Genomic DNA, 24,511 nt, shown 5'->3' with positions numbered 1-24,511 from the left:
GACTTGTGCATTTATTTCATAACGAACCCGTACGCACGCAACAATATGAAATGATTCATTAATAAATTATGATACTACTGTGAATAAATAAGAAATATCACTTCTTAAAGATAAAATTGGAAAGTACACCCAACATGTTGCTAATAAAACCGAAACAAATCCCTAAAGTATGCAGAAACATCGTTTTAAAGGCCTTTAATGTTATACACATGCATTTAGATTTCGAACTATTTATTAATAATTTTCTATATTTTCTAAATTATGGATATCACCTTTATTACTTTAAGACAGAAATTTAACAATAGCGAGGCACTTCATTATAAAATTAACATGTCTTAACTTGAAGATATATGCACGGAACAGCTTAGAAACACAAAAAACTTCACTGCCGTAATGCAATGTAGTGACATTGTTTTACCGCTTGTTAGGTAAGGTTTCATTCCCCGATAGTGGAGGAAATTGCAAACCTTCCCTCCTTCTATATATTCTAACCTCCTTGGCATTTATAGTGATTTGACCATAGAGGTTAAATGGAGCTCAGACTTCTATAACGGGAAATCTAGGAGCTCTTATTCTAACCTCCATGGATTCGACGTAAAATCCCATCTCGAGATGAATAGGCCTTTTGTGCTAATAATTTTTCTTTTCATTTCAGTTTAATGTTTTTTAAATAAAATCAGGCCAGCTTATGATTTCTTCCTAATATAGTTAACTGATTTTACGTTTCATTTGATTTAAAATTGTTCTGTGCATTTTGAAACTTACTTGTGTAATGTGTAACAAAACAGAAATAAAGGAATAATGCTAGTTTCGGAGAAGATTAAACCAACTAGATATCTAATCCGTCTGGTTAAACTGTAATCATACGTTACAGAAAGTTCTTGCAACAGGATATTTAAGACTTAACTTAGCTACAATGGATTTCGTTCTGTTTTAAATGCTAATCTTAAACACGGAATATTTATATATCGGGCCTGAACGAGATATATGAAGTCGTTGGACTGAACGCTTTAAGCTTGATTTTGGTTTGATTTTTCGCCCTACGGGCAGAAAGATTTTCAATGTTCTTTGTCTGTGCTGAAAATTTCGTAAACAATGTTGATGTTATATTTGTAATTGTATTTAATGATTGAAACTCTGAGAAGTTTCACGCTATTTTGGCAAGAGTGAGTCATGCATTTTTAAACTAATATTTATTTTTACTGCTTTAAACAATTAGTCAAAGAATATAAAATTCAGTATATCTAATAAAGTAACAGAAAATTTCACACCAGAATATAAATAATTATGTCATGTTATAAATAATTCAATATCCTGAATTATGCATTGTAAAATAAATAAGTAATTAATTTGAATTTTTTAAATGGGGATATCCATGCAGCATGAAAGCTTTTTGGAAACTTTCACATTTTCATGTTTCAAAGTCAGAAATTATACTAGTGACTAGTAAATATATATCTGAAGTCATGTGAAAAGTTTTCAGCATGTATCTATGTATTACTGTGCATGCTAATTTTTTTTTCCTATTTAGTTGAAGCTTCCAATTTTGTTATTACTGATTGCTTTATTAGACTGTTTAATATTCCTGTAATGTAGTATTTCGTCTTAACATAGAATTTAATCTAAATGCATTATAAAAGGCGTAACCATTTAAATTTAATCTAAAGGCATTATAAAGCATAAACACTTAAATTTAATATAAATGCATATACATATTATCTTTTTTAAGGTATTTCCACTAATGACCTGTTGGCGATGAAATATATTATCAATATCAGCTGACTGATTTAACAGTTATATATATATATACAAGAGCTTTTGGTAACTTCATGAAACAACAAGTTTTTATTTATTTTCTTCATCTTTTCTGTACCTTCATGTGAATTCTACTAAATGAAAAGGTAAGTGGTTTCCTTTAAAGAAATTTCCAGTTCTTATTCTTTAACTTTTAGTAGTAGTTGCCAAAATTACAATTCTTTTTTATGTGTACCATCAGGTACAATTTCATTCTATGAGAATTAGAACACTTATGGTTTTTGGCAGAGTATCACATAGTTCATAATTATGGATTCCTTCTGTTCCATTTCTCAAGTTTTAATAAACAGATGATGCAAACTATAATAAAAATTAAAACAAAGAACTGAAATATTGTTTTAAGTACTTTACACAAATAAATAGTTATCAAAACAGGGAAAAGTACCACATGGCAGATATGTATTCCTAATTGATTTGAAGTTGTTATTAAAATAAAAAAAGCCAAGGAATGTTTAATACACATACTTCTCTACTTGAACATGAGCACCTCAAGGCCCTAATTTTGAATTTTGAGTATGTTTTTGATTAGTTTTGATTAGATTAATTTTATACAAATTTAAGGAATTTTTGTATAATAAATCCTTTGAAATTGTGATTTATGAAATAATGAAGCATTTATGACATCGAGGGTATCAAAATTTACCAGAAAAAGCTCTGTATTTATTTGTTTACTTTATTAAGCATTTCTTTCAGTGTAACATCTTTAAATTTTTTTCTTTATGCTAATACTTTCTCTTTTATTCTGTAGATAGACATAATTTCTTATTCAATAATAAAGATTGCTATCACAGGCACCTTTGTAGAAGTCTCTAAATTCTAGTAACCTAATTCTGGTAAATTCTGTTAACATAATGGTCTTCAAGCAACCATTCTCATAACAATCTTTTAATAAAACAACACTGCCATTTCTGATTTTTTTTTTTTTTTTTTTTTTTTTTTAAGAAATCATGATCTTTCAAACCTTGATTTTAAAAAATGCACTTGTGGACTTTGCTAGTGATGGAAGAAACTGCAGTAAAATTTCTTCAGGAACACAGAATTTTGATGGTAAAATCTCTAAAGAAAGAAATGAGAAGATGTGTTTGCTAGATAGCCGATGTTACTGGAGTTTGCATGATGGCATATCTCTGCAGTTATCTGATTTTTTTTCAAGCATAAGCAGATTGCTGTGTATTTGTGGCAAAGAATAGCATAAAAAATTACAAAATGATTTGGCAAAAATTGTGTTTTATTTTTTGATGTACCACATAATACATACTTAATAATTTGTATTTTAAATTAGTGAAGTGTGTTTCCTTTTCATATGTTGATAATGTTTGCTGACTTGCAGTAAATATCAATTGCTTGGAAAACTTTTTAAAAAGGAAGTTGTGAGAACCATCAACCTGTACCCAATAAGTAACTTTTACTGTAAATAAATCTTCGTATTGAGCCAAGTAGGTTGCATTAGTATGTAAGTACTGTATAAAGTCCCATTATTCAAGCCCTGTAACTGCCATGTTGAGAATTCTGACTGAATTGTCAGTTGAAATGTTTTCACTCTCAAGAAACTCTGTGTCTTATTGTTTATTATCGATCGTGATGTTTTCTGCAATTAAAACTAAACTACAGATTTCGGCATCTATTAGTTCACTGATGATGACTGGGGCATTGTTATTACAATGAAAACTTCTGTTATATCACCTTCATTTATTACTCTTCTTCACATTTCTTTACAAACAATTTCCATTAATTAGAAAATTTTGCTTTATGTCTGCATTTTTTGAAAACTTCCAAATTTGCTGCTATCATCATAAAGCTGTTAGCATTCACAATACAGTGTTGATGATGTATCATGAGACTGTTGACTAAAGGCATATTCTTCCAATAACTTTTGTCATGCACACTCATAAAGTTCAGCTTGAATTATATTATTACACTTGCATTTCTTTTTCACCTGTGTTTAAGGTTTATCTGAATCTAAACAAATTCCTACATACACTTAAGGCTTTTCTAGGGCCTGCCATTTTGAGGCCCAGTGGTCTACAGGTCCTAAACTCTGCTGCTAAGTGTATTTATAAATTAAAAAGAAAAAAAAAAAAAAAAAAAAAAAAATGCTGCTCTTAAATTTTGCATTCCAGTGCTACCTCTAAATTTTAAAGATTTTTACATCCCTTATTAATTTTGTTTCTCGGGGCTTCTTTTAATTCTAAACATTTTTAAAATCCCCTAAATTCTGCCACCAGTCCTGGGCATATCTGAGTAACAAATCAGTTATTCTCAATTCAAACAGCACTAAATGCAATCTTTTGGCCTATGAGTATCATTTAGAAAATTTATTTTTCAGTTACATGAAGAAATTTTTGTTAAATTTCTTTTTGTCAACAAACCTAGCACTTTATAGCAGTGTTAAATGATGTCTGTAATCTTTGCCAAGCATAATGTTGATATGAAAGGTTACTATATTCTTTGATGTTCTAATACTAATATTTTTTGCTTCTTAATGTAGACATTGCTGTATTGGTCATTTCTCAAGCTGTTGTTGGTTGATAGTCACGCAGTATGAAAGCATAAAAGGATAAATAATGATTTACTAGTTGGTGTCAGGGATATAAATTATTCAGTAAATGTAAAATAAATGATATTTTGATGTAGAATGTTTTGTTTGAGATGTATGCCAAACAAAAAGGCAGCTGCTGAGCCAAATTGTGGATTATACAGATCAATGCTACTAAATGATTGTTTCTTCAATAAGAATGTATTTATTTAGTGATTAAATGAAATTAAGAATCGGGTTCCTCCATATATTTTATTATGGGACAATGTCAAATGTGCCTGCACAAAGCATACAAAAGGAGGGGGAAAGATTGCTGGTGATTTGAAGGTTTGGTTCATTCCGTATATTGGATGTCCAGATTTCAGGCTTTGTACTGTAGAAGCAAAAATTGGGGTATGCGTCTCCATCACCTAGTTTTCTATGCAGGAGAACTCATATTCAGGCGTCACATCAGACGTAGTAATGCGTTTGAGGCTTTAATAATAGCAATTACTGAATTATGGCCACAAGAAAGTGTGTGTTAAAAGTAAACTTTAAGCTGTATTTACATGTGTTGTTTATGTTAAATCAGTTGCTTACAGAATTATGTGAAATAAAATAATGAATGCAAATTTACATAAAATTGCTTTTATCTCTTTCCATGTATTTATGTACACACACACGTTCATTATCATTGTCATAAAAATTTGTGTGCCAAGAAAGAATATATCAAATGAAATTTGATATATGTGAGTGCAGTATACTGCTTACAATCAAAGGAAAAGGATAATTTGTTGCAGGAAAACTACAAATGAATGAAATTTCTATTACTCTATTTAGCCTGAATGTACAATATTATGCGTACAGGCATTGAAGCATGCAAGTCCTTTTTGCATCATCCCATTCCATATGTGCTGTAAGTGCACTCCTAATTTGATCAAACACTTTGGGTGTCCAACTAACCAACCCATGTGATTAATGACATGCTTAATCGGTGACAAATCTGGGGTTATAGCAAACCAGGGTAGGTGATAATGTAGTTGAAGCAACATTTCTGTGACCATCTTGCTGTGTATAACCAAGCATTGTTCTGTTGAGAAATGTCTCCTGAAGCCCTTCCGCAGTGGCAACACCTTTGGCTGAAAGACATCACAAATATACTGCTAGGCTGCCATTATATTGGGGATCGATATAAAAGATGACATAGTGTCTAATGCGACAGCACCCCGTGCCATTACTCTAGCGTAGAAGTAGTGTACCACACTAAAGCAGACAAGATCACAAGGCTTCTGCACACATACATGATTATCAACACTGCCTGTGCTATCAATACAAAGCTATCAGTACAAAGTCCGTAATCCGGACTCTTCGGGACTTCGGCGATTCTGGATTAGGGGTTTTTCTGGATTATAGATCATCAATTTAAATCTGGTAAGATGGCATGCAGAAATTATACAATTAAAAATATGAAACAAAGAGCAATTATGATCTAAAGGATATCAAAATTTACAAAAAAAAAAAAAGCTTAATATTTATTTGTTTACTTAGGTAAACATTTCTATCAATGTAAGTTGTTTAAGTTGTTTCGTTTTTTGTCCTAATACTTTCTCTTTAATTCTATAAACAGACATCATTTTTTGTTCAGTTACAAAGTTCCACTGTTCAAGTCCTGCAATTGCTGTGTCGAGAATGCCGACTAACTTGTCAACCGAAATTTTTTCGTTTTCAATAACGTTCTGTGTTACTTTTTTCACTATCGGAAGTGCGCATGGGTAAATGCTTTATGCGGACGTGCGCATCAAACGCACATGCGTAAACGCTTTACTCGCATGCATAAGTTTGTGCCTTTGAGGTCCGGATTATAGATCATTCCGGAGGATGGACGTCTGGATTAGAGACTTTGTACTGTATTAAATCTTGATTTGTTGAAGATGACCTGGTTGCATTCAGTTGTAGTCTAATCCTGTTGAGTGAAACATATCTCTAGATTGAGGCATCAGTATAATTGATAGCTCAGGTAATGGCAAAGATAGATAGAACAGCACAGGGGCCCATATTAGAAATGTTGTTCCTATGTTCAGATGGTAGACAGTGTTGCACTTGGTGCTGTGTATACATGTCTGGTAATGTGATGGTTCTGTCAGCTATTGGTATACCATGGACATCTTGAACCTGAACCGTGTTTATAATTTCTCTCATCCCTTGATCTCAACATCTCCTCTTCGTAAAGTCACAGCAACTGAGGTGGCAGGCTACTCTCCAAACTGACCACCCGACTTTAATCGTCAAAATGATTCTTCCCTTCTTGAACTGTGACAGCTGATCATATTTTCTTCAATAGCAGGCCAACTGCAACCCTATGGGGGGGGAAGTGCCCCTTTGCAATAGGTGTAAAGGGGCTAATTATGTTATGTTAAAGGCCAAGTCTTTAGTTATATTTAAGTATCGAATGATTTTCTTGACAGCATTCCAATCTGTTTTCTGAGGTATTTCGTTTGTTCTACTCAACAGATTGATTGCACATGCTATATCTGGTCTGCTGATTGTTGCAATATATAATAATGCCCCTACTGCTTGTCTGTATTCTATATTATTATCTTCTAGAAGATCATCTTCAGTTTCTAGTTTGCAGTAGCTTATTTCTATTAGAGTATATCTTGGCTTTTCACTTTGAAGTCTGAATTTTTTATTTCTACGATAGATGATTTATGGCTAAAGTTCCATCTTTAGACCGAGGTAGTAGGTGAGTTATACCGAGGTAATAAGTGACTTCGCCTAGATCTTTGATTTTCAGTTTAGCTTTTAGTTGTTGGATTGTTTTCATTACATCTTCTTCTCTTTCAATTCCTATAAGTATATCATGTACACATAATATTATATATGTGAATTTTCCAATGATGTTTTTGAAAAATAAGCATGGGTCTGCTTTACTTTTTTTAATTAATATGTTTAGAAATATTTTTCTAATTTTTAGATTCCAAGCTCAAGTGGCTTCTTTTAAACCATATATTGATTTCAACAGCTTGCAAACTTTGTTTTCATTTCCAACTTTCGAGCATCCTACAGGTTGAGTCATGTAAATTTCTTCTTCTAGTTCTCCATGAAGAAAAGCTGTTTTGACATCGATATGTCCGATAGATATGTTTTTATACAAAGCTGCACATAGGAAAGCTCATATGGTTGTCTATTTTACTACAGGAGCAAAGGTTTCATCATAGTTAGATACAAACTTCTGGCTAATTCCTTTTTCGACTAATCTGGCTTTGTATCTTTCAATTTTTTCTGCTACATTGAGCTTGGTTTTGAAAGACCATTTACAGTCTATTGATTTTTTCCCTTTCTTCTCAAACAGCTGTCAACCATTTTCTTTTCTCATTTTCTTCCAGGTTTTGGGTTCAGGAAAGGCTGGATATTTTACATGGTATCCGTAGCAATCAGAAGGTTTACCTTTTGTGATTCTGTTCGATCTTCTGAGTTCTAAAGATTCTTCTTTGGATTCTGATATTTCTTCTTTTTCGGGCTCTTCAATTTTTATTTCTTAGGATTTTCTTTATCTTGGTTTAAAGAAATGCTTATAGGTGCGTTGGTCCAGTGTCTTCAATAAATCATACAGATCGACTTATTATGATTTTTTCTCCAGGAATTAAAATTCTATAGCCTTTACTTCTGCTGTCATAGCCAATGGGTATTCCTTCTATAGTAGTATCATCCAGTTTACCCCTTTTAGATTTTATGGATGTAAGCAAAAACCTTGCACCCCGAAAGTCCTCAGATAAGATAGGTTGGGTTTCCTCTTATTCTATAATTCGTATGGTGTTTTTGCATTTGGTTTTGTAGGCATACGATTTTGTGGATAATTTGCAGTCAGCACTGCTTCTGCCCAGTATCTGTGTGGTTGAGCTGAGTCAGTTAAAGATATCTTGTCATCTGTATTAAAGACCTATTTTTTTGTTCACAGACTCCATTTCGTGCTGGACAATGCGGTACAGTTAGCTTTAGCTTGTAATTTATATCTTCTTTTATCAGATATTCTTCAATTTCTTGCTTGTGTATTCACCACCATTATCACATCTTAGTGTTTTTAACTTTTCCTCCGAATTTATTGTTTGTAAGAGCAATAAATTGTTTTAGTTTAGAAATTGCTTCATTTTTTCTTTTCATTAGGTAAATCATTATAAATCTACTGTAATCATAAACAAAAGTTATGAAGTATAGGTAACCACTGACAGATCGTGTTTGTACTGGTCCTAAACATCAATATAAATGAGTTCGAGCAGTTTAGATGCTCTGAATTTCCATTCTATAGGATATGGAAAAGTTAGTTTACATTTTATGCACTGAATGCATTTAGTATCATGTTTACTATTATTTAGTTTGATTCCTTCACAAGTTCTTTGTTTACGTCGTCATTTCTGTGACCAAGGCATCTATGCCAAAGTTGAACACAGGTTTTTGCACTGAAATGCTACATGAACTGGTGGTTCATTATTCCCATTGATTGATTTAATTTGGTAAAGATTGTTAGTTGCATGACATTCTAGAATAATTTGATCTCCTTTTGCAATCATACATTTATTTCCTTCAATCAGAACCGAAAGTCCCTTTTCCATTATTTTCTCAATTGTGATTAAATTCGTTTCTAATCCAGGGACATATAAAACTTCCGATAAAATCACTTCAGTTATTTTTTTGTTTAAGTTTGTTATTTTTTAATGTTTTAAAATGCACATTTCCTATCCCTGTAGTTTTAACTCGTTTCCCATTCACAATTATGATGTCTGATGGATTTATGGCTTACTCAATGAAATATTTCTTATTACAGTCAAAAGTCGTTAATCCGGACTCGTCGGGACTTCGGTGATTCCGGATTATAGATCATCAGTTTAAATCTGGTAAGATGGCATGCAGAAATTACAAAATTAAAAATATGAAACCGTAATTTATGAAATAAAGAACAATTATGATCTAAAGGGTATCAAAATTTACAAAAAGAAAAAGCTTAATATTTATTTGTTTACTTTGTTAAACATTTCTTTCAATGTAAGTTGCTTTTCAATGTAAGTTCATTTCATGTGATAATACTTTCTTTTTAATTCTATTAAACAGACATAATTTCTTGTTTAGTTACAAAGTTAGTTACAGAACAGTTCTGCTGTTCAAGTCCTATAATTGCTGTGTTGAGAATACCGACTAATTTGTCAATCGAAATGTTTTCATTTTCAATAACCTCTGGGTCACTTTCTTCACTATCGGAAGCGAATTATAATGATGTGGAACTTGATTTAAATCATATCAAAGACGGAGTACATCGAGATGAAATACTACACTTAGTAAGGAATTATAAGCCAAATAAAATAAAAACATCTGCCCTGAAGATAAGGATAATGCTGACAGATCAACTTCCAATCCATGGCATGAAATTGATAAACAGATTTTGGATTTCGAAACATACTTTCGCTTTGTAGATACAAATTACATATTAGTAAATATATATCGGAAATTCTATTTGACATAATCGAAAGTTCAAGCTTACTTTTATGAAATTGCTCTAACAGTCTGCAAAAAATAATACGCCGGATCCAATTTGAAGATTAAGGAACAACGCAATCTGCAACATTAACTGAATTAGATAATGTTAGCTTAGCTTTTACCGTTCGTTACACATTAAACGCGCATGCGCACAAACATATTCGCAGCAGTAAAGGTCTTACGCGCACTTGTACGCATGCGCAGAAAGTTTGTAGCTTTGAGGTCCGGATTATGGGTGTCCGAATTAATGACTTTTGACTGTATTTGCTAAATGATTACTTGCACCGCTATCAAAAATGAAACTTTCTGCTGACTGATTTATGATGTTGTTACTAGACAGAGCGACAGCACACCGCATCTAGATTCGATTTCCAGTATTTTTTTTTTTTTTTTCATTGTGAGGTTACACGCATTCTTTGATTGGTAAGTTTTGTTGTAAATCTTTTTTTTTTTGGTTTTGATTTTAGATGATAACACTGTGATCTAAAGTGATTATTTTTATGACACTGTGAACAAATTGTGTCTCTCTTTGTTTTGTTTTGGAATGAGGCTTTCAATCTGATGAATTATTTTCAACTCTCTTGTTAAATTCGTCAATTAATTTTCCGTTTAGGAAATCTGAGTTTAGTTCTGATGCCGCTCTCATTTCAAGAGCCATTATGAGCATATCGTAAGAACTAGGCATTGAACAAAGCAAAAGTGCTGAAACATGATCATTCTTTATGTTCTCACCTATTGGTTTGAACTTATTGACTAACTCCAGTAAGGTATTTATATGAGTTTGCATATTTCCGGCTTCCTCAAGCTTCAAACTGTAAAGCTTTCACAAAAGAAATAGTTTACTTGAGGGATTAGACCATTCATGTACCTGTCTAAGTTTTCCCAGGTGGCTTTAGCAGTAGCTTCATGTTTAATATGAATTATTTGGCGGCCTTCGATAAATAAATTTATCATTGTGAGAGATTGCCAATCTCACTTGGAAAAACATTTTCAATTACATCGTAAAGATCATCCATTTTTAGTAGAATTTTCATTTTGAATTTCCATGTTGAGTAATTGCTGGAATTCAGTTTTGCAATTTGCATTTAACTTGAATGCAACATTTTTGTATCCTCGAAAAAATTTATTTTCGGTTTTGATATGAAATTACAGTATTATGTAATTAAACTACTGTAACATAATATTCATATTATATTATATGAATATTATGTTACAATAGTTTATTGTAACATAATATTTTTATGTGATCATGATTTTTCACTTCAGTCTCATAATCTTTTATTGTAAAACATTTTTTGTAGCCTCATAATTTTGCAACAAATTATCAAAGTAGAGAGTAAAGTAATTTCTCTTACCATGTATCAAAGGCAGCATCTGCATGATTATAGCTTATTGAGACTTGTAACTCAAAAGAGGTCGTAGCCAGAAATTGGAAGCTCACAAACACATTTTATTAATACATGATAATAGATTAAGGTTCATTAGTATTCCAAATATCAAAAGATAGTTATTTAATAGAGAGTCATATCATTGTCCTTTCCTGGAGGAGTGAGAAAAGAAAAAGTAAAGAGTAAAAGGGAGTCACACAATTAACTCCTTTGCAGGGTGTCCAGATTAACTGTTTATCATGCTATTGATGATAGTCCATTACCATTTGCATACTAGCAAAATTAACCTTAAAGTCGGACTGTACCATATAAATGTCTAAAATGTTTTATTCAAGATGGTGAAAACTTATTTTTTGTTTGGCACTAGATAGGATTAATGAAGGTTAATTCACCTTGAATATCTAGTGTTCTGCTGTATATATATTTTAATTTTATGCTAAATACTTTTTGATAAATTTGAGTATGTTAAATAGTATTTACTTCTCTTCTTGTTGATTTCAAGACTTTGATTGATTAGGCAGATAAAATATGATTAATTATAATATTCTTTCTCTCCTTCCCCTCTATCTTATTTTATTTTTATTCCAAGTTGAAAATATTTTATTATATGATTGGAAAAGAAAAATATTTTTTAACCTAAAACGCAATTACATGCAATATTAATTTAGATATACGCATTCTGAAAATGAAAACATTTCAAGCTATAAAGCATTGTATAGCAAATGTTTCTCTTTTTATGTATATGTAAAGTATTTAACAATTTATGTGCCAACATGTGAATTTTTTAAATTTATTTTAGAGCCCAAATGGAGTTAGATGATGATACTCATTTGTGCCTGCGCTGTGGAAAGACGATAATTGGATTGGATTGTTATGTGTTACATAGACAGCAGCAATGTTATAAGCCTACTGGTTCATCAGTTTTATCTGAAAGCTCTAGTAAAGTACCTTCATCAGAATCTCCTGTTGAGGAACTGAATTCTGATTTGCCTCAGAGTATTTGCAAACCCTCTGCAGATGATTTCTTTCTCTCCCTTAATCTGCAGAGTAATCTTAAACATGATAATTCCTTGTCTAATATTTCTTGTGGTACTCAAAAATCAGCAAGCACTGAAAACTTTTGTTCTAGATTAGATATAACTACTTTTGACAATGATTTTGAGACTACCTTTTCTGAAAATAAAGAAATGTGTTCAAGTAATATTGTAGATGAAACTGATAGCTTAACCATGGATGAAATGGTATTATCTAATGAAAAATGGGATTCTAATTTTAAAATTCATGGTAGTTTTTGTACGGCTTCACAAGGTACTAAAGGAGCTATTTCAAATTTTCTTGCTGGTGAAAATATTATGTTACAAATGGATCCAGTCTATGAAGCTAACTCTTTGTGTTCCGACACTTTTACCTACAAAGAAGCTGTTCATGAAGAATCACATAGTGTTGATAGTAATCTTTTATATTCAAAAGCTGAAAATATCAAGGAACATGTTAAATCTTTAAGTTTGCCTGAGCTTAGATTTTCATTTCGGCAAAAATTAAATACTAGTTGTAGTTTGATGTGTTGTGATGATGTAGAGAAATATTTATGTAACTTATGTGATCATGTATTTGGTTTTCAGGATATTTTTCTGGATCATCTTCTGTCATGCAGAAAAACTGACAGTAGCATTTGGATATCTGAAATTTTCAAAAATGAAATTCTTTTTATTCATAGCTTACGTTTTAAATGCCTTCTATGTTCATTTTACTGTAATGATTCTGTTGTTTTTCTAAACCATTTAGAGAGTTCTGATCATCGTCAAAATACAGCATCTTTAACAAAGCCTTTAATTTGTTTTCCATGCCAAGATGAATGCTGTGCAAGTGATGAAATGTTTCAACATTTTTCTAAAAACCATTATTTGTCAGACTACAAAAAACATCCTGTTATTATAACTGAAGCTAAAAAGTCTTTACATTGTTGTTATTGTCTGTCATTTGTTCGCACTGCAAATCATTTTCAGTCAAAGGAAATGTTTCACTTACTTTCATTTAATGATATTTTGTTTTATAAAGACACATTGCCATATGTGTCTCCTTGCTGCTATAGAATAGACAGTTTTTTGCCAAATAGTCATATTCAGTCATTAAACACATTCACTTCCTTAATATCGAATTCTGAAACTCAACATTCTGATATGATTTCTAATGGTTTAACTAATTTGTATTGTACTCAAGATAGACTGAAAAAGAATTCTGAGGTTCCTAAAAATGATTGTTGTCAGATTGTAAAACAGTTGAATCAAAATCATGCTACTTATAAAGATAAAAGTATATTAGTAATGCAAAATGGTGCAAAAATATGTGGTGATACTGTAATAAAAAAGCCTTTCAGAAAATATAAAAAATCTCTTAATAAAAAATTATGCCATCTTTCTGCCAAAAAGTATTCTTGCACTATATGTAAAGCTCAGTACTCAAGTAAAAGTGCTTTAAAGCACCATTTAAAAGCACATACTTTAAAGAATGATAAAGTAAATTGTATTTCAAATGCTTCTCAAAATAATCAACAGAAAAAGATTTATGTTCCCAATGTCTATTTATGTTCTAAGTGTGGGTATAGAACTAAAACTGCTCAAATGTTGACTAGACATGAGCGTACTCATACTGGAGAAAGACCATTTAAGTGCAAAGATTGCAGTTACTCCTGTTGTTTGAGTAGTCAACTACTAAGGCATAAAAGACTTCATTCAGGTTCTAAACCATATAAATGTCCATACTGTAAATATGTATGTAACTCACAAGAGAATCTACGAAAACACATTTTAAAAACAAAAAAACATAAAGGAAAGAAAATGTATAAATGTCAGTTCTGTGATTATGGCTGTAATGTATTTTCTGATTATAGAGAACATTTGCTCAACTCTCATTTGGAACATTTCCCAAATGGAGAAAAGGATATTAATTCCTCAGCAGTAGCAGGAATATACAAGTCTGTTGTTTGAATATATAATTATTTTCATAAAGTAATTTATGTGTTAGAATTTCTTCAGGAATTTAAGCGTAATCTTTTGATTTATGTGAAAATATAAACATTTATTTAAGAATATAAAAGATATTTATAACAGGGTTCTTATGGTCCTTTATTTAGGTCAAAATCAGCGGAAGGTCCGTAATTTTAATCATCTGAAATTTCTGTCTGTTCTTACAACTGCCATTTTGAGTGTGAATTAGCGTTTTAGAGAAATAGTTTTGCTGATTTTGGCAACTTATTATAGGATATTTTGAGTCTGAAAAATAAACAAGGTATAATGCTATAAAGCATGATTTACGAAACAATTCTTAGCAAAAGCAAAATTTGCTGTGTAATTGATTAAAAATCCTTTTTAATTTTCTCATAGTAAGAGTTTTCCCCTTGTAATTGTCTCAGAATTCTCAGAATATGCATCAGTTTTCTCTATAAAATTAATTTTACGCTTACCTTTCCCCCCCTTTTTTTTAAATAATTCTGGCTTTTTGCTTTTAAAGAATTGGTAGGGATAATTTTAGATTTTAGGTAGGGATTTTAGACACTGCAGCTTGCAAAGTTAGAAGGATTTGAAGGGAAGATTTATAGACTCGCAAGTCTAGAAAATTCCAGAAATATGACAAAATGAAAAATGTCTCCATGGTATATTAATACGTAATGGATGTATTTGACGGAAAGTTTGCAATGAATTTCTTACTTTGAGAACAATGAAAACATAATATTTGAATGTTTTACTTCTGATATTAGATTCATTTTCTTAACATGTTTATCTTCCCTTTATTTTCAGTACTTTTCACTAGACACAAGCATGAAAATTATCCAAAATGCTTTTAATCTTATCACATGGACAAGCGTTATAGAAAGGAATTTTTTTTATTAATAAAGAAATCGAAAACTTACAATTTAAAAGATTAATCTAATATGTCTTAATGCATCATATATAGAGCTGGAGCTAGGCATTTTCCAATAAAATCTCTGTGGATCCCAAATTCTGCTTCCAATGCCTGCTCTAAATTCTAAAATTTATAACATTACTGAATTTTGTTGCTCGGTGTGTCACTAAATTCTAAAAATTCTGCCACACCAGTTCTATAGCCAGCCCTTACCATATATATTTCATATTTCTTTTGAATGTTCATATTGCTAAAGAAATCAAATTAGCTGCTTTTTCTGTACATTCTAAATGCATTTATTATTATTATTTTTTTACAATTACAGAAATTCGTAATTAAATCCAAAAATTCTAAAATTAAAAGGAAATATGTTAAAGAAAGAAACTGAATACATAAAGAAAATTATTCTTCAAAGATATGTACAGATATTATTATGTAAATTACCCAGTTGTTTATGATTTCAATTTCCCAATTCTGTTTCTTCATATGATAGAGTTACTGAGCCAGCTTAAACTAAAATTAAATTGTATAGTCTTTGACAAACTTGTCCACATTTTTAGTTTGAATTTGACTGTTCTTGATTAATTACATCACCAGAAACTAATTGATTTTGTTAGCATCAGAACTTGCCTTTATGTTCTAAGTTCTTTTTTAAATAAGAGGCTTATTTAAACCTTTGTTTGACAGTGTAGTTACTTTCAGACATAGCGATAATTTGCCTCATGTCTGTCGGGAGATTTTGGACTATTTAACTTTTGCCAGATCAAGTAAACCCTCATAGCTGCATTGTGGAGAGGTTGACAAGTTAGAAGATAAAGCACACAGAAACTAGTGATAACATTGGCTTGTGTATTGCGACAAATTTCTGGTTGTTAGGAAAGATGCTTAAAGAGAAGAAAATCGATATAAGGTAGCCAAAATGTCTGGGAAGGCTTCAAATTAAAAAGATGTATAAATATTTTGTTGAATGTTGTTGTTACAAAGCATAAATGTTTTATAGCTTTTAATGTGTAATTATCCTTATATCATTTAAGAAACAATGTCATAAATTACATGTATTTTAAACTGTGAAATTTATTAGATTGTGATTTTAATAGGGTTTTTTAACAAATATTATTAAAAAATAAATAAAATTTAATAGTGTCCATGTAAATCCATTATGACTAATATTATCTAACTACCTAATTTAATTATTTATAACTAACTGCTTACTCTTGAAAATTATCTCTGCATATTAAAGCCATTCGTTAATCCTTACCGTGGCCTTTGATTAATCCTTACCGTAGCCACATGATGAAACACAAAAATGTAAAAATTCATGTAAAAGTTATTCTTTGCATCTAAAATAATACAAAGCAACTGATCACCTCTGGTGCTTTAATAGCTTATTGGAACCTTAAAGTATATTAACTGGGTTGAAATCCCTGGAACTCTACACGAAGCTATAACACCAACTGCATCAGACAGAGCCTGACTAACTTTCAAAACTTGCCAACCATTCCTACATTAGGACTTTCAGGTTTGTTCTAATTAGCAGGTCTCTCTTTAGGCCAGCAGCAGCGGTGAAAGCATCCAGTCTTTTGTTATGAATCATGTTGATTATGATCTTGCTTCTCATTTTAATCTATGCCACTTGACATAAAATTTACCTGCTGTTTACTAAACCACTAGACTGAGCAAGTATGTGACAAAATGAAACATTAAAAAATAATAATAAATAAATCAACATAAAGCTTATTGTTAGTAAAACATAAATAAAATGTCACTTATCTTCTTTCAAGTATGCCAACTATTATAAGTGTAAAATATTTAAGCTACTTGATACATTTTATACAGTTGATTTCATTCTCAAACTTATTAATAATTTTGTTAATTCATGTTTAATAATAATTTATCCTACTTACTGATCTATTTTTATTTTTAGGATGGTATTACAAAAGTTAAGTTCAGGCATAGATAATATTTTTAATTGAATTTATTCAGTTTCTATTTGCTCATAGGTCCTTAATTTTTTTCATTCATGGTTCTTAAAAGAACTTAATTTCCATGTGCAGAAATGTGTACAAGCCCTGTATAAACTTAATATCTCCAAATATTGTTCCCAGACATGAATTTCCAAAAGTTTCTGTAAGGAAGATAGACTTTTATGAAAATACTTTCAGCAATAAGCGTAGGAGTATTTTGTAAATACAAAGTTTTAATATTTTATTTGATCATTGTCACCCCATATAGACAAAAGTTCATTAGGAAAATGTTTTGTGATGTTTTTATTAAATTCAAAAAAACTTCCATAGATCTGAATGTAAAAATTCACATAGATATTTGTAATTAATAATGTTATCGACCCAGCTATACACCTAATAATGAATACTGTTTTATATGAAACAAAATCATTAACTGTCAATAGAGTCAGCTTTTATTTTATAGTTTCTCCCTAAATTCAAACAAAACGATATCCAATTTTGCTATTGCTTAGTTATGTTTTAATCTAATTAAACAGTTTGTTCCATTGTGATTCCCTTTGTTTTTATAAAACTCATTTATTTTTAGTGTTGAAAATGTTTTACATCAAATTTTGTACTTTATTTTGAGAAGTTTTATAACTGGAAGTAGGTGTCTAAAATCAATATTCAAGAAAATAAGTTAAAATTTATACTCAATTTTTCGAATACTCTGTTTGGAACAACAACAAAAAAAAAAGTATTTCTGTGATCTGTTATATCTTCAGAAGATGTAAAATTGTTGTTTTCTATTAAAATATATTTCTTTTTAAGTAATTTCTTTCTTATACTGTCAAATTCTGTTTGAGTTGAATTTGTGTAAAATCCACAAAATTAGATTCCTTCTTATATTATTTTCAGTTTTTTGTATTTTAAGAGAATTATAACATAAATTATTTAAGAAATTGAGTTGTTTTGTAGAACAATATTTTATTTATTTACATAATTGATGAATTGAGCAATATTTTAGCTACGTATGAAGTTACTAAAAGTTATGCACGTGTTCCTCTTCTCATTTAGTGAAACTGATTATTAATTCTGTCATTTAATGTTTTTCCTATAATAGATTAAAATCTGTCTTTATATGTAACTTTAATTATCTCTTTCTTAGCCATGTGCAATAGTGATATGGAAAGTTAGCCTTAATCTTGCACGGTTGTTTCAGGATAAAGCATTATAGAGAAAGTATAGTTGCTTCTCCAATTCTCTTAGCATTTGTAAATTTATTCTGCTATGAATGTGATCAAATAAATCATATGAAAGTTTAATGATGTCGTATTGATTTTGATTAATTCTTTCTTTCTATATGTATCATGTTCGCAGAAGTCCATAAGAGCCTTTATTTTCTCAACTGTTGGTTATATACATTTAATTCCTGTTACAAAAAAGTTTCAAATAGTGCAAATATTCGTGTTTGGGCATTTTTAAATTTACAGAAAATCAATTTTATAAAATTATCAAATCTAATTTTTATATGGTCCCCTGATACGTGTATTTATATTTAGGAAGTTTGTATTCACTTTATAGAAAAGTAAAATATAAAACGTTTGATTCCCATATGATTTAGTGTGTTTAAATTATTTAATTTATATATATATATTTTTTTTACAGTTGGTGTGCAAAAAGAATTTCACATAAGTAACTAATTAATAAATTTTCAGATGCTAAAATTGTTATTTTTAGTCATAATCTAATATCATACAAAAAGGTTAAGTAAACTGGAAATGTTTTTTATTTTTATTAGCGCAAATAATGTTTATAAGTTGGTTATGGGTCAATGCTGAAGACTACCAGCATTTTCTAAAATACAAATTCTGTGAATAAAATATGTTTTTTTTTTTTCCATCATCATCATTTTTTCATCTTCGATCTGCATAGAAATGCTGGTCACTTGATCTGTTAGTGACAGAAACCTTTTTCTAATTTGATATTTTTAGTTATGTACATGTGCAAACATTTTTCTTTTCAATTTGTGTACGGCGTTATAGAGAAATATATATATGGATATGATTCTAAATTTTAAAGTTAAATTTCTCTGTCAGTTTTCTCATATGGGAATCAAACTTTTTTTATTGTTTATTAAGAGGATGAAAGTTCTCTAAATATAACTGTAGAAATTATATAAAAAGATTAGATTTCATATTTTTTAATTTAAAAATGCTGAAACATTTGTGTTATTTAAAACATTTTTGTGCCGCCCAAGCGGGATAGTGCTGACTGCTGTACTGAAGGGCCTATGTTTGAATCCCGGAGAAGGCATGCATATTTGTAAATGTATAATGTCTCTGCGGCATGGGGGCACTCAAAATATGCAGCGAGCCAAAAGCCATTTCGAGAGGTTGATGGTAGAACGAGAGGAGTGGGACCGTTCCTTCAGGGTGCTGTCCATCAAAATTGGGAGGCGGAACTGAGCACAGTGATACAGTCACCTGTATGGTGCTTAAGGCTCTTGCAAATGGCAGACGCAATCTTGAACTCCTTGCCACGATGAATTTCGTGGGCTTGTTCTGATGTTACTGTTACAAGTCACAACAACAATCGCTAAATCAGAATTTTTGTTTGCTTCATTAATGATTTCTTCCCTTTGCTGCCCAAAAAGAATGCTAGATGGATAACTCTTGAATCACTAAGATTTTAGAATTATCGATCTCGATTCATTTTTTCGAGATCTTATATACGAGATATTGCGTAGAGGCTGCTACTCAGAACAATTATTTTATTCGCCAGGATTTTCTTAATATGTTGTTCTAATATCTCTTTCTTCACTTGGTCATACCGATACGGCTTAGACAAGATTGAGGGGATTTCCAACATTAACTGACAGAAGCCAGGTTTGTCATCGAATAATTTACAAAACTGTCTTACCAAATTTTCTATTTTCTTTTTCTCCTCTTCCTGGAGATGGTTCAGGTCAGCATCTGGCATGGGTCCCACCTTCTTCAACAGTATCCATCTGCACTTGTAAAGTAGAGCTCTTAAAATTAAATTTTGCACTTGCTGCGCGTAAAAAGTCAACCAGCAAAATAGCCCTTCACTATAAAAATAAGTCCCTCACCCCAAAATAAGTCCTTCACTATCAGAAAATTCACCTTTTTGTATTTCTTTATTTTCACGTGCAGTCCTAGTTTTCCGATGTAGATACACTGTTTTCCTTGGGCGGCAATTACTTTTTGCCCCGTAGTTTTAAACAATTTGTAACAACGATCATTCTTTTTAAAGAAATTTTGCGCCAAAAATCTGCATTGCTCTCCAGTGTCGAGTAAGGCGGTAGTAGGGACATTGCTCAATAAAACATGAATTTCCGGCAAGGCCAAATTTTGTACCACTACCGTATTTAATTTAGTTTCCGATGGATTTTGCTTCCCAGGGGGTGACCGGGCCCTCGTTATCTGTCACCGTACATCGACCGGGTTATAGATGTCAATCAAAGTAAGTTCTATCGCTGATTTCAGAAACGTATAGACACCGCAACGCATACGCAGCAGTGGTAACGGGCCTTTATGCTTTTAGATGCTTGGTGTGAAAGGCTTTTTATTCTTTAATGACATTAAGCTTGATGGCTAGAGGGAAATTGGGATCGGATACGGAAGACTGTTCAAAGCTGTAAAAGAACAAAACTTTTACGACTTGAAAGTGTCACATAACCTTCGAAGTATTTCCCCATCGTTGTTTTCTGGGAAAGGATGACTTTTCCTGATCTTACTTCTAAATGGAAAACCGATCAATCCTTTCCGATCAATCTTTGTTAATCACATGAATTTTTTAGGAAGCTGGAAGGCAATATTTGAAACTTTAGGATTATCTATTGAAAATTCTTTAGCACTTTTTTTGAAGCATAGGTAGTGGTGAAACGGGAGGATGCCCGGGGACCCAGGGCACCCCCTCTGGCTACTCGCCTGTCATTCATTGCTCGCAGTGGCTTATGGGTTAAGGGATAGAAGACGATGTGCATCTGAACCGGTCCTGAAGGCGAAACTGCTTCATATACCCGTTTATCTCTAATAGAAATTGTGGCTGTGCGAAAGAGCATTGCATGTGAACGGGGCTATACTGGTATCACAGGTAATGAAAATACTGACGCGATTGTGACAAGAGCTGCAACCAGTTCGGTCGTAAGGACTGTTCACTCTAATTCTAGATGTTGATTAGTATTTTTTCACATCTGTCTATGATGTATTTCATATTTTTCAAAGAAAGCGACTGCATCGTTGTCTCAACAATAGACCAACAGCGTTCTAGAATGTCACTAGCTTTGCAGTTTTTAAAATTTTCTGCTGTTTTCTTATCTTTCTAAATTCCTCCAGCTATAGCATATTAAAAAGGTGTATTTAAATTGCGTCATTATCTTTCCAGTAAATTAACAGCCGGCAATCTAAAATGTTACTAGCTCTGCAGTTTTCGAATTTTGCTGCCGGTTATCTTACTTGGAGGTTTTTATCAAAGCGTTGTTCTCTTTGTAAGCCTAATTTAAATTAGCCCCTGATAACCTGAAAATATTTTCTATCTATATCATGATCTCTAATTTTGATAGATTTGCTCTCTTTCTGACACAAAGAAGACCTCCTTGGTCTAACCTAAAGAGGTGATGATCGGCCTCTTATGTATTTTTTGCCAAATAGTGAGATCTCGAAAATGTTTATTGGATTTGGCAACACAATTGAAAATAAAGTTTACATCCTTCAGAAGTGTCGTATGCGTACACGTTTTTGGAATAACTGGCGTTTTTTGTAAAAATTGCTTAAACATGGCATCTGTTCTTGAGAAAATAGCTCAGATTGAAGCCGAAGTATGTTTTTTAGTAATTAGAATTAAATATTTTGATTGTATTTCTCTGGTGTGCGACAATGCTGATTGTACATGCTTCTTACTTTCTGATGGGGTGCAATCTTGGAAAGAAAAATAGTCATTTTATTTACTTTTCTTTATCGTAAAGTGTAGCTTATTTCCTCGTAAATGTGTGGTTTTTTTCCCGTTCTGTGAGTTATTTGTAATAATAATAATGTGTTTTCTAAGAATGCAGCTTTTGCTATGATGTTAGTATCATACTTACATTTCTAAATTGTTTACATAATACGCTGAAGTAATCTTTATTTGCTGATAATGTGTTGTATAATGCCATTTTTACTTTTTATTAGCGATAACATCATATTATTATGTACCGAATTTGGCACAGCTTTAGTATTAGTCCTTTTTGGTGAGAAATTTGTTTGGCGACATTTTAGAGCGATAAATGAAAAATTATGATAACCTTCGTAACCCTAAATACTGAGCTTAAAACATGCCGCCATTTCTGTCCACGCATATTTAACGAATTTGGTAGGTATCGGAGCTTTGATGGCAGGAGGGATTAATTGCATGTTTTTCTTAAAGTTACTTTTGTGTTAGGAAAGCACAATATTTAAAATATTTTTTAAAAAGCCAAAATTTTAATAGTTAAAACTGGTGCTTTTAATATTACATCGCATGAGTCTTGACATTTTTTCATATGTCAACTCTGCATATTATTATAAACTCACCCCCCCCCAAGAAAAAAAAAAACACATTTTCAGTAGCATGAGGTAAACTCTTGGTGTTTCCTTTGCTAAGGAGATCAAAATTACCATGGTCTAAAAATACTTATTTGCCTCATATTACAACTATAGGGATGTGTAACTGCATGAATTCATAGGTTCAAATCAGGACCAAAATCAGGTTTCATTATTGCTTTTATAACATTTGTATAATTTGTCTGACTATAAAAAATATAATGTTGCTTAGGTTATGGAATATATTGCTTATAATTTAGAGTTCTCAAATTTTGTAAAAATTACAACCTAACAGCTGTATATGAATAACCTTCACTGAGTATTATTACTTTTATTAATAGTATGTTGACATAACAGTCGACTTTTTATTTTAAATTTTATGCAAATTTTCTACATTACTTAAACATTTTATCTAACAGAAATCTTCTTTTTTTGGTAATAAAAACTCTATAATAAAAGTAAGAGTATAATTTATATATAAAAATTTGACTACATGGCAAGCACTTAGATACTGATTTCAATGTCTTTAAATGTTATTATCATAAAGTTTAGATATATTCGTATTAAGTTAAGATATACTTTTATTCTATTATAAAGTTTAGATGTACAGAACAGAAGGCACACTTTGTGCTTACGACTCAGTCAACCACTTGTGGCAAGATAACTTATGATAACAATTAAGTTCAAATGTAAAATTTAAATTCAAATAAATTTGTAGCCAAAGGCTACACAAATCAATTTAATGCAAAGTTGGTTAAAAACTTAACCGGCACGGAATTCAACTATCAGCAATTATAATGCAAGACTGAAAACTACAAATCTTATCTTATCTAGCAACCTAGTAATATGGCCTCTAAAGGCAAAACATGGTTTGTTTTTACAAACTAAAAACTTTATTTAGATTCTGGTGAGAAAACGGATGGAGGAAATTGACAGTAAAGATCCCAAGCATAAAATAACTCTGGTTACAAAATAAAGGAATGCTACAATATACTTTGTTCCCTGATTAATTATTCACTACATGAAATAGTGTAATGCATTTTTGTTTGCATCATATACAAATTATTTATTTTATTTAAATGCTTTCCAAAACTGAACAGGTTTTTTTCAAACATATTGACCATATTTTTCGACCTATAGATGCAACACTTCTTCACTTCAGAAGTAAGATTTAGAATTAAGAAATAAGAAAATAAGAGAGAATCATGAATAGAAAATAAATACATGTGCTGGCTAGCAGAAGAAGGATACCTTCATAAAGTACTTTTTAAGAGAAACTGGCTCAGATTCACATTACATGTACGGAAAACTACAAAAAACTCCCATAGCCAGCCTGAACTACCACTGTTCAGTGGCTATCACTCCACCACTAGTGGATTCCAATGACTGTTCGAATTTTTCACAGAAATCATCATAATTTATGATGATTGTTGTATTATTACCATTGGTACAAAATTCACTCATTATGATAATTTAATTTTAGCTTTTAAATTATAATCATAAATTACTTCTAATAAATTGAGGGATTAAAAAATGCACACTTCTTAATATTTTTACCATTTACAAAATTTAATCATAAAAAATATTTCTAACACTGGTACAAAACTTGCCCATTATAATTTAATATGATTTCCTTCATTTTGAAATATTTTTTTATTTTCTTTTAATAACAGAATCTAAGAAACTAAAGTAACATTAGTTTGAAATGCATTTATTAACCTTTTGTAAATTTCATTATTCATAAACATAAAAATTAACCTTTTGTAAATTAAAAATATTAGCTAAGTACTAATATAATAAAATATAGATGTTGGATTTTCATCCGCAGAGAACCCG

The 24,511-nt window shown here is 31.1% G+C and overlaps 2 protein-coding genes across 5 annotated transcripts in view; both read left to right on the top strand.

Moving 5' to 3' along the window:
- The first annotated feature begins 1,048 nt into the window (after positions 1–1,048).
- On the top strand, positions 1,049–18,418 carry LOC118189883 (uncharacterized). Of its 2 annotated transcripts, XM_035360591.2 has the most exons (3): positions 1,075–1,166; positions 1,730–1,901; positions 12,047–18,418. In XM_035360591.2, the coding sequence occupies exons 2-3, from the start codon at positions 1,894–1,896 to the stop codon at positions 14,232–14,234; spliced, it is 2,196 nt and encodes a 731-aa protein (XP_035216482.1). In that variant the 5' UTR covers positions 1,075–1,166; positions 1,730–1,893; the 3' UTR covers positions 14,235–18,418. The 2 variants fall into 2 exon arrangements, with proteins under 2 accessions (XP_035216475.1, XP_035216482.1); XM_035360584.2 differs by lacking the exon at positions 1,730–1,901 and having other exon boundaries at positions 1,049–1,166.
- A 3,360-nt stretch (positions 18,419–21,778) lies between these two features.
- The window catches only part of 128up (GTP-binding protein 128up), a 32,127-nt gene continuing 29,394 nt past the window's right edge, over positions 21,779–24,511 (top strand). For all 3 annotated transcript variants that reach the window (XR_015044182.1, XM_035360533.2, XM_085827355.1), the window contains exon 1: positions 21,779–21,936. Coding sequence is in view for 2 of the 3 variants with exons in the window: in XM_035360533.2 (XP_035216424.1) it covers positions 21,895–21,936 (42 nt within the window). In the remaining variant the exon portion in view is untranslated. The remainder of the gene's footprint in view (positions 21,937–24,511) is intronic.

Source organism: Stegodyphus dumicola, chromosome 1, assembly GCF_044657685.1.
Source record: "Stegodyphus dumicola isolate Sdum_Otavi_A_Nest chromosome 1, ASM4465768v1".
Lineage (NCBI taxonomy): Eukaryota > Metazoa > Arthropoda > Arachnida > Araneae > Eresidae > Stegodyphus > Stegodyphus dumicola.
Note: the sequence above shows the minus strand (reverse complement) of the source record. Positions and strands in the feature narration are given on the sequence as shown.

What these genes read in the sequence shown, in the direction of transcription:
- LOC118189883 (XM_035360584.2), top strand. Translation starts at nt 1,126, where the DNA reads ATGATTGAAACTCTGAGAAGTTTCACGCTATTTTGGCAAGA. An exon ending in TTCACGCTATTTTGGCAAGA is followed by an intron (nt 1,167 to 12,046) that starts GTGAGTCATGCA and finishes AATTTATTTTAG; the next exon opens with AGCCCAAATGGAGTTAGATG.